This window comes from Gadus chalcogrammus, chromosome 11 (assembly GCF_026213295.1).
Source record: "Gadus chalcogrammus isolate NIFS_2021 chromosome 11, NIFS_Gcha_1.0, whole genome shotgun sequence".
Taxonomy (NCBI): domain Eukaryota; kingdom Metazoa; phylum Chordata; class Actinopteri; order Gadiformes; family Gadidae; genus Gadus; species Gadus chalcogrammus.
Genome location: NC_079422.1, coordinates 5,934,376 through 5,945,027, shown reverse-complemented (window position 1 = coordinate 5,945,027; position 10,652 = coordinate 5,934,376). Strand labels below are relative to the sequence as shown.

The window sequence follows — 10,652 nt, the reverse complement described above, 5'->3', positions numbered from 1 at the left end:
TTACCGAGGCCGGAAAGGGCCAATGGTGAGCACACGTCACTCACTTTTACCCCAAATGATTATTATTGCGGACTATCAAAACTGTTTTTGGTCGACGAAACAACACTACCGTCTGCTGTTTTTCCACACTTCCGCAGACACATGTCGACGGTAGTGTCACAGCTTCCGTTACGGCTGGTTATAACGGAGTAAAGTGTCTTCTTTCGGGTGCTCAGCATCAGTGAAAATGGCTGTGGCTGGCGAGGGGAGAACAGCACGCAGACAGGGACTCGGCGGAGGACGGTGAGCAGCCGGACGGAGAAGGCGTGACGGGCCTCATCCATCTCGATGCGTAGGTAAACATTAGCAGAATATACGTTACGCGGATATATAGCGTCAGCACAGCACAACGTTACATTAGTCCGACTGTGAGTTTTTTATTTATTATAGCGGATGGGAGTATTGGCCTGCGTTAGCTGTGCTCTGTTATAGGGTTTAGACGATAGCCTGTGACATCTTGCATGCGGTTGAAATAAAAACCTAAAGCATACTCTGTGGTGCAAAGTAAGATGCTTGTAAACAACTGTGGAGTTTTGCATAGTTAACCGATTGAACAAGTGCGCTTCCAAAACCGCATGCATGCATTGCAAGTGAGTGTATTCGTGTTGTTTACACTGTATACCCGTTCAGTACAGATGTGAATGTGTTTTTCTTCTTTAGGGTTACGTATTTCCATTAAAATGAGAGGCAATCCAATAGGTGATAACACATCCCCCTCCTCGGCCAGGGGACTCCTCTTCCACACTGTGCCGTTACTTTGGATTAAGGGACACGGTAAGGATATAAAAGGTGAGCAAATTGCATTGTTTATAAGGCAATCTACACTAGGAACCAATAATTGTATCTTAATGCATCATCAATTGGAAGTTTTAAGGGTTATTGTCTTAAACGTATTAGGAATTGTGTCGTATGTTTTCATTAGTGATTTCAGTGGTCAGGTTTTTTTGTTACGTTGGTTTATAACATGATGTTAATAGGCTATGATATTTATATTTTTGATCCGATTTGGTGTGGTGCTGCTCATACGAAATTGAATTGAACATTGTTAATTTGACTCCCCACCAATGACAGCCTATTCATTTAAAACTTGAATTCAAACCAATATAATCCAAAAATCATGTTTTCTTTGTATCACTATCTTGTATTTTATTAGTAATGACATTTGTATTACAACTTTATTCTAATCCCCAAGCAGAAACATTTCTGAACATATGGGGAAAGTACAAACAAACTCACTGTTTTTCACATTTCATGATTAATAAAAACAAAAAAATAATAAATGTCTGTAACTTGAGGATGAAAAGTTTGTTTGAGTTTTTTTGCTTTTTTTTAAAAATGTATTTGTATTGTTGATGAAACACCCATAATGCAGATTGTTTTAAAATCTTAATTTCTGCAATGACAGAAAACGTAAAAATGGTTTTATTACGGTGAAAATAAGGAACGTTTTGACTTTGTAAACACGTTATCCATAAGCACATTTTGGCCTACATTGGTGAACATTCACTCCTATCCCCTAATTATATTCAGAGAAAGAATAAACAAAGAATAATTCCCTAAACAGTGACATTTCTCCATATTATTAACATTCTAAATCTCCTTGCAATAAGTATTCTCTCTCTCTCTTTCTCTCTGTCTCTGTCTCTTTCTCTGGCTCTCTGCATAATCGCTTAAGATGAAAAAAAACGGTGTTGTTTCTTATGTTGTTATGTTTGCATACTATCTGTAAATGGTGGACCACACCATTGCCATTATTAACTGTATAAAAAGGAAAGATAGGTAACACATGGTTAATAATACAAAATGACAACAAAAAAACAATCGATTATGATGATTTTGAATGAAATAATCAAATGGATATTGGTTGAATGATAACAATAAAGGAACAGTTTTAATTATAAAATAAAACTTACTTTAGACGGAAAATATTTGATATGCCATTTGGTGGATGATTCTTCCTAAAGCGTATCGCAATACCAAAAGTGCCTAGCATGCCTCGAACCCATCACCCTGTCGATGTCAATCAAACTTGATACAGTTTGTTATAACAAGTTGCATAGTGGAAAAGTGAATCACAACAAAAACAGACGAAATTCTGTGTTTTGTGAATAACAGCACTGCTTGTTATTGCTTGTTATGCTGTTATTATGAAATGATTCTGTTGGACGGCTTATTCTTTCAATTTGTCTTTAGCAATGTGTAATTACGATTAAACCTTATCTAAGACTCACAGATTCAACTTAACCAAGTACTTTTCGATAATAATAACACTAAATAGTAAAAAAATAGTGAGTACAGTATGAAGAGTTTATTTAAATACTAAATGGTTCGAGTTCGGGATACCCAGAGTATTCCCCAAGCTCTGACAGATGGTTCATAGTTTGTTAGCAGTGAATAACCCTGGCCCGATTAACACATTCCAATAACACATTTTTACATAATAGGAATTAGTAAAATGGTGCCAGAGAATCAAATAGGACTAAACGCCAAAAATGGTTCTGGTCAAGGTATGCTTTATGGATAACTGGCAGGTGAGTGATACTGTTTGCCAATTCAAATAAAAAAAATGAATATGCTGTCATAATAGGTTTTTGGAAATGTGGATATTTAGCTATGTGTCATAGAAAATATGTGAAATAGCTTTAGGATATTGTGTGACTCGTTTCACTGTTCCACTCCATTATTTTATCTGCCCCGCATTTGTCTTTTTAAGTTCTAGGAACCTTCTGGCAGAATGGAGATGGTGACACTTTCCTGGATGAAGGAAAACCATGGATCTGAACACCCTAACCAGTTTAGAACAACTGCCTAAAAAACATTGTGTGCTATTTTGCAATAATCTAGTGATCAGTCAAACTCAGTCAAAGACCTGTTAAGTCCCCTACAGACACTATTAAACCAAACAAGTCTCTTAGACCTGTCCCCTCTCCTTTTGAATGGAGAGTGAGGTCAGCGGACGTTCTGGAGGAAGTAGCAGCAGTCGAAGCAACCGTCCAGGAGCCAGTAGCGGCAGTGTCATTGGGAGGAGCTTAGATTCAAGCCGAACGGACTTCAGCTTTTCCAGAGGAAGTAGTAACATAGCATCGCCGTTCGGACGGAGTGCCTCCGTTAGCAGCGGTGGGATCATCGTCGCGGGGCCAGGCGCAGGAGGTGTGGCCCCGACACCCCCATGTGCCAGTGAGTGGGAAATGTTCCAATTTGGAAAATACAATTTGGACATTATAGAGATGTTAAGTGGGCACCAGGCACACCAGTTCAAAGGCCTTGGTCTAGACCGACAGCTGCAGCATCAACAGCAAGTTCAATTGCACCAGCATCAGCTTCAACAGCAGCAGCAACAGGCTGAGTCTTCTGGAGCGCTTCTTTCCGGGCTGGGCTTGGGCCCCCTCCAGGGGTCCAGAAGCAACGCCTTTTCAGATTCTGCATCCATTTTTGCCAAAATGAGCGCCCCTCCTCCCCCACCCCTGCAACAACAGCCTTCCTCGTCCCAAAGCTCCCGCTCCAAGTCCAGTAAGATGAGTGGCAGCAGCTCCAGCCACTCTTCCAGCTACCCCCAGTTCCTCCGGTCCTTCCATCCTTCTGAGAGCCCACTAGCACAGGAGCAGCTGCACCCCAGTGTGAGCCGCTTTGAGCACTTTGCTGGGGGAAGCAGTGCTGGTGGGAGTTCTGGGGGTTTAGGAGGACTGGTAACATCTGCACCTCCACTCCCTCCTCCCCTACATCCTGGCCTCTCTGTCCCTCAAGCATCCCCTGGCCCCTCTTCCTCTTCTCCGTCCCCCTCTAGCTCTGTGGCCACCTCTAACAACCCTTCGAGCAGCAGTGCAGTCAGTACACTGGGACATCAGCTCGTCGGGACGCAGTCTGATGCACGCAGCCTTCATCAACAGTTCAGTTGCATGCTGGCAGCTAATCAGTATTTCCTTTCTGGGGTGCCTGCCAATGCTAGTTTAGAGCAATTTCTCGTTCAACAAGGCACCCACAACCACCTGGGGATAGGTTTAAGTCAGTCAGGTGGGGATTCTAGTTCCGGCCTTGCTCCACCGCCAGCTTTGCATTCTTCACACTCCCACGGGCACTCTACTGCCCAGCCACAGCCGCCCCCGCAGCAGCCTCCACTGCAACAACAACTGCCACCCCACAGCCTGTCCCATCCTCACTCTCACTCTCATCACCACCTCCACCCAGGCTCCCAGCCATCTTCCCTGAGTGGTTTTGACTTCCAGGGCATCCCGGTCCTCTCATCTAATCAAATAGCGTCCCTAATGCAGCAGGAGGCTGGCTTGCCCCTCCCCTTACCACTTCATTTGTCCTTGTCAAAAGATGATGGTAAAGGGGAGAACAGTGGAGGGGGAAGCGGTAGCAGCAGTAGGAGGAAGAAAGCGATGGCGGGCTACTTACCCCAGAGAAAATCTGATAATGTTAGTAGTAACAGCAGTAGCCATGGGCATAGCAGCCACGGTGGGAACCCTAATGCAAGCAGTAGTGGAGGAGGGCTTAGCCATGGTCAACCACCGGCATTAATTGGAGGTGGCGTTGGAGGGGAGAACCCCGCCCTCCATGCTTCCTCTTCCTCATCCTCTGTAGTTTCTTCTTCTTCTTCTGCCCCCTCTACTGTGGCTTCAGTGCAGGTTAATAATAATTCACACCTTTCCAAACGAGATAACCAAGGCCCCTTGCAACACAATACCACGCAGCCTGAAGAGGACTGTGTCTACAACTGTGGGGAGTGTAACAAGAGCTTTAATCACCTGTCGAGTCTTCGAAGACATCTGCGCATGCATGAACCTACAGCAGCAGGTACAAGCAACACATCTGCGACCGGCCCAAATCCAATTCACATCAAAGCACAACTAGACCCAAGCCTTCCCCACTCCACACAAGACACAGCGCCGCCCTCTGTTAATTCCTGTTCGAGCCCAGATAAGATGTTTAGTTGCTCTGATTGTGGCAAGGGCTTTAAAAAGAAGGGACACCTACTACAGCATGGGGTCATACACTCGTCGGCCCGGCCCTACGGCTGCTCCACCTGCTCTCGTGCTTTTAACCGCAGAGAGTCACTGACTCGTCATGAGAAGATTCATGAAGAGAAGCCATTCAGATGTCCAGCCTGTGGACGCTCCTTTAGAGAGAGCACCTCTCTTCTCAACCATGCTGCCTCGGGAACGTGCGGCAAGCCAGGTAGGGGTCCCAAACAGAGGTGCGACAAGACAGGCCTGGATGGGAATGACAGACTAGGTTGCAGTAGTGAGACGGGGAGTAGGAATGGGGAAACGTACCAGGTGAACAGAGGTGTGATTTATGGGAAAACTGAAGAGGATGATGGTGTCATTGTGGTGGGGGAAGGGGAGCCAAAATCTGGGCTAGTCTGTGATGGTATTTTTCAACCCGGGAGGGGAGGGAATCCAAACGAGAGGGACAGAGGAGATGGTAAATATCCCTCTGACTACTCTCGTAATCGATATACAGGTTACCATGATGACCACCATTCTCAAGGTAACCCCTCTCCGGGCTATTCGGGTGCCTCCCCGTGTGGGGGTGGGATGGGAGGCCCCGCACTACGAAAGGCACCCTTGGCCCCAACTTTGCATCCTCATCCCCCGAGTCAAAGCCAGCATCACCAGCATCACCAACAACAACAACAGCCACACCTGCCCCTATCCTCTCTGCTAGATGACTCAGAAGACGATGTGACCAGTTCTGTTAATCATGCTATTTCTGCTATAACAGCAGCCAGCAGCAGCGGAAACAGGGGTGATGACCGGGGAGATATTATTGGGGGCTTGTTAGGGGGTCTAGGCTTAGGTCCCCTAGGCTCACCATCATCCACGTCTGGTATAGATAAAAGCTTCAGAGGTGGGGTGAATCAGGGGAACATGAACGGTAACCCACAGAATGCTAATGTCAAACCAAAGCGTCCCCGAAAGCCACGAGCCAAAAAGGATCCGAACGCCCCTGGTCAACCTCCTAAACGCAGGCAGTATACGCCCAGATCCGGACCCAGTGGTCTCCCCCGTCCGTATCTCTGCAGTGTGTGTGGCAAGGGATTCGCCCGGCGTGAGACACTGCGTAGGCACGACCGCGTGCATACCGGCGAGAAGTCGCACCACTGCTCTGTCTGCGGAAAATATTTCCGAGAGGCCTTTCACCTGAGCAAGCATCAAACGGTTCACTCTGGGGCCAAGAATTACAAATGCGCAATCTGCGGGAAAGAATTTGGCTACTCCCAAAGCCTCAGGAGGCATAACAAGCTCCACCAGAAAGGGGAGATAGAAGAGGTTCCCACCACACCAGCTGGGGAGACTCTGAACAGCTTTAACCCAAACACCCAGTGTAGAGGGTCCCAAGATGGAAGCCAGAACGAGGCAAACACCTCCTCCTCCTATTACTCATATGCTCAAGATGTAAAGCCTCAAGGATCCGACACCCAACCCCCACCCCGGCTCTACACCTGTGCTATTTGCTGGAAGTCATTCCGCCATCACTTCCATCTGACTGCCCATCACCAGACGGTGCACGAAGGTGGAAGTGAAAAATTATTCTGCTGTGAGGTGTGCGGTAAGGCCTTCGCCTATTCCAACAGCCTCACCAGACATCGTCAATCGCAGCACGGACTGACACGCACCGAGCAGTCCAACCCGCGGGAGGGTAGCAGCGGCTCGGCCGAAAGCCGGGGCGGGCCGGATGTGGGTCAGTCCACCTCGGAGAGCGAGGCCGCCACCAACGTGCTGTTACAGATGGCTCCGTCCGCTGAATCCCACGGAGGACACAGCGTCGTGACTCACGGTCATCCCCAGGCTGCCCCGCAGCCCCCCGCCGGTTACTCTCCTTTGTTTTACGACACCGCCACAGCCCAGCCCCCAGCCTCTAACGCTCTGCCTTACTCTCAGCCCCTGCCCCCAAACTCCACCGTCATCCCCGCCCAGCACCAGCACTCCCCGGCCGGAGTCAAGGGGGAGCACATCTACCCGGCGGGCTCGCGTAGCCACACGCTGCACACCACCGCCCCGTTCCAGCCGCTCACGGAGCTCCCGTCCACCGAGCATCACCACCTTCATCATCACCATTCACATCATCATCATCATCAGCATCATAATCATCCCCCCCTCAGTACCCACCAGTCCCACCAACACCATCATGAGCCCAGCCTCCAGTCTTCGCCCGAGGAAATAAAAAGGCGCCCAGCTAAAAAAAAAAACTCCCTCCAGAGGGGAGAGATGGGAACCAAATGGGGGGCATCAGATACAGCTCGAGGTAAACGGAGCACCAGGTGGAGGAAGACGGGGTCAGCGACGGGATTGAGGTTAAAAAATAAAAAGCCAGGCACTTTACTTTTAAAGATTCGAAGAGGGGGGGAACACGGAGGGGGAGGCTACGAGCTCGTCACCACAGGGGGAGCAAAAGTGCAGATTATGAGGTCCCTTAAATCGGTCAAGAATTTCACCTGCCCAATATGCCCCAACGCAATGTTTTCTTACCAAGCAGGGCTGCTGGTTCACAGGGCTCTCAAACACCCACAGAAGGCCTTGTCCCCCCAGGAGCGTCTGCAGTGTAGCGTGTGTGGGAGGCAGTCGCCCAGTCCTCTGGCCGCCTTTATACACCGAGCGACCCACCGTGCCAAAGGGTCGTTCTCTTGCCGCCGCTGCTCGGCCTGCTTCTGGAACGCCACGCTCCTGGAGCGGCACAGAGCTTTCTGCTGCCGCAGGGCCAAGGGGTCCCAGCGGGGGTCCACTCTCAGCCTGAAGCCGTCCAAAATGGCGGCACAGAGTGGGAACCAAGAAGAAAGCAGCGAGAGCTCATACCAACCGGAGGTGTACGGATACTGAGAGTATCTTCACGAGTCGCCGACTAAAATACAAATGACATATGGGAATGGTTAACGTAGAGTGGAAAGGAAGTTCAGAGGAGCAGTTGCCTTTGGAGAGTTGTTGTACTTGCCTGGTTTCTGTATCGACGATAACACTGGATTGTGTTAATAACTACTGTAGAGCATCCTATCAAAACGTCACTTACAATTCTTCCAAATGTATTGGAAGTGGCTCAAATAAGTGACTTTTTACATAGGAACATTAACCCCTTAAGTGCATTGCCACTATGCTTGGCTGACACTGTGCTGTTACTAGAAACGTTTTGAGTGACATGACCTGCTAATGTATTTCTCGTCTCTGAGTCCTCACTAGCATCCCTTCTACATAATTTGCTGTATTATAACTGTCTCTGCTGTGTACCTTAACTTGTTGTTCTTCCTTTAGAAGCTCTGAGGATTTTCTTAAAAAATGTAAAGTGCATTAACTAGAAGTAGGGACGTTGGAACAAATATATTTGTTGATAGTCAGCTTGTTGGTGCATGTTTGTTCTCTGGTCAGTTTTTTTTAAGAACTGAGGTTGTGAAATCCCACCTGTGATGATGGTTTATTCTGTACATCCCTAAAGGTTATTAGTATCAACTTTTGGAAAAGTGCTAATTCTCTAGAATCATGATCACAAGTAGCGTGAATTAGTAGGCGGTATATGGACTCCTGCTAAAATGAAACTTAACAAAAAGCCTTGCTTTCCATGTCACTCTATTTAGTTTGTTTAAGATGTTATAGCTTTTATACCAAGAGATTGAAAAGAGGCTAAATACGTCTACTTATTTTATCTGTATGGTCTTTTTAGCCGTGATTGTCTCTACTGCACAGTAGACATTAAGACAAGGACCTATCATAGAAGCAGTGTATGATTACATGTATGTATGTGTAACTCAATCAGTCGACATGCCTCTCATGTATAACTCCCTCTGTGTTTAATCCTTATTTTGCTGAACTGCAATCATGTTAAGCCTTGTTTTGTTCCAAACAAAATCGTTTTGTGTACATTACGTCACTTTATTCACATTTGTAATGTTCACACCCTTCTAAAGCCTTGTTTTTTCTTCTAAAGAAAAAAAGATAGTTCCAAGTAGATTTATATCACTTTATTTACTGAGTAGTTGATTATATTTCAGCATTAAATAAACCATGAGTGTTCTCAAGTGTTTCCACTGTGTTCATAATTTAAACTGAGATATTGTTGCTCTGACAATGCGACAATAGGGGAGGTATTGAATACAATTGTGTCACAGAAGTGTATTTTACTGTTTGATAATGTAGTGGAAATATCAATAAATCCCATTTGAATACAGTATTTAGGAAAATTTCATTGGAGAGACTTTGCATATGGGGATGAAACTTATATTTTCAATATGTGTGAGTGCCTACCATATGAAATATGTGCGCAATCCTTCACATGTAGGCTACATAAATGCCACCAGATGGCAGTAAGTAGTTCATTTCTGCACTGAGTCTGCTTGTAAGGTTGAGTATAGCAGTCACATGTATTTCACACGGATGGGGGGGGGCTTTGTCTGAGGTTGTGTGGTGTGCTGCTTCGAGTTTACCGTTAAAAAACAAACAAATTTGTATTTTATTTTACTTAAAGATTATCTTCTGTAGGTATGAAACGAATGCATATGATATTCGTGATTAATGGCAGGGCATGTGCTGCTTAATTCACAACATATCTAATAAGAATAATGTTTATCTCCATTATTCCATTAATCAAACTGATCATCACAGTATCACAAGTCATCAGATAGGAAAACCTTGTAATGGCAGCATTGTGAAAAATGTGATGTTGCGTTGAGTATATTTCTTTAAAACTCAAGTTACTAGTTAATTCGTCAGCCATAAAAACAAAAAACATGTACATCCCCTCACTCTGGGCCCCATTTTTGTATTCCTGTATGTCCACTTTTAGAAAACGGGATTTCATACGGCGCTTTCTATACCATGCGCGTGTATTTCTGTACAGTAGTCCGCGACACCTCGCGCTTTTGTGTTTCGAACTAGTCTCACGCGGCTGTAGCATCGGGGAATCCACGGGGCGGAGAAGTTGACCTAGTTCTGTCCAATGGGAACGTGGTACAGGCGGAGACACGTTTTTCTCTAACCAATCAAAACTAGAGCGGCGAGCAGACAGACTTCATAGCCGCGTGTCTGGGACACGTGCCCTGGAAAAGCTATTTTACCGTGGCTGATTCGGTCCAAGGAAGCAACGTGCTGTTGCATTCCTCTCGCCTGAAAAGCGGCACACACTCACGTTTTCTCTGGATTACTGAGAGACATGGAATATACGATCCTCAGCCTAATTATAACACAGTACAGGCCGACAGAGTAATATTTAACTAAATCTGAGGTGTTTGTAATAGCAGTATATATATTTAGTGTACTATATATACATTTATAAATAAATAAATAAATATATATATATATATATATATATATATATATATATATATATATATATATATATATATATATATATATATATATATATACATAGATTTATTTAATAAAATATTATTTAATAATATTTTTGCACACATCATTTACAGCCAAATCACATGTTCATACATGACAAGAAAGCTTACTCGCCACTACACACGACACATTTCAGTGTGCGGGGAAATGCATTGTTTTGATATCTGTCAACTCGATCACAAAAACAACAGTACACGGGATGCCTCCTCGAGGTGTGGCACGAGGGTGGGTGTGTCTCATCAATATTGAGGCTCCTCTAGACCACGCCCCACTTGC

The 10,652-nt window shown here is 45.6% G+C and overlaps 1 protein-coding gene across 3 annotated transcripts; it reads left to right on the top strand.

Annotated features, from left to right (window-relative positions):
- si:dkeyp-69b9.6 (uncharacterized) lies at positions 1-9,345 on the top strand. 3 transcript variants are annotated; one of them, XM_056602262.1, is made up of 3 exons: positions 1-331; positions 700-813; positions 2,753-9,345. In XM_056602262.1, exon 3 carries the CDS (start codon positions 2,976-2,978, stop codon positions 7,860-7,862), a length of 4,887 nt encoding a protein of 1,628 aa, XP_056458237.1. In that variant the 5' UTR covers positions 1-331; positions 700-813; positions 2,753-2,975; the 3' UTR covers positions 7,863-9,345. The 3 variants fall into 3 exon arrangements, with proteins under 3 accessions (XP_056458237.1, XP_056458235.1, XP_056458236.1); XM_056602260.1 differs by having other exon boundaries at positions 700-828; XM_056602261.1 differs by having other exon boundaries at positions 1-335; positions 700-828.
- Positions 9,346-10,652: the final 1,307 nt, after the last annotated feature.

Coding starts and splice junctions, on each gene's coding strand:
- si:dkeyp-69b9.6 (XM_056602262.1), top strand. CDS start 2,976: ATGGAGAGTGAGGTCAGCGGACGTTCTGGAGGAAGTAGCAGCAGTCGA.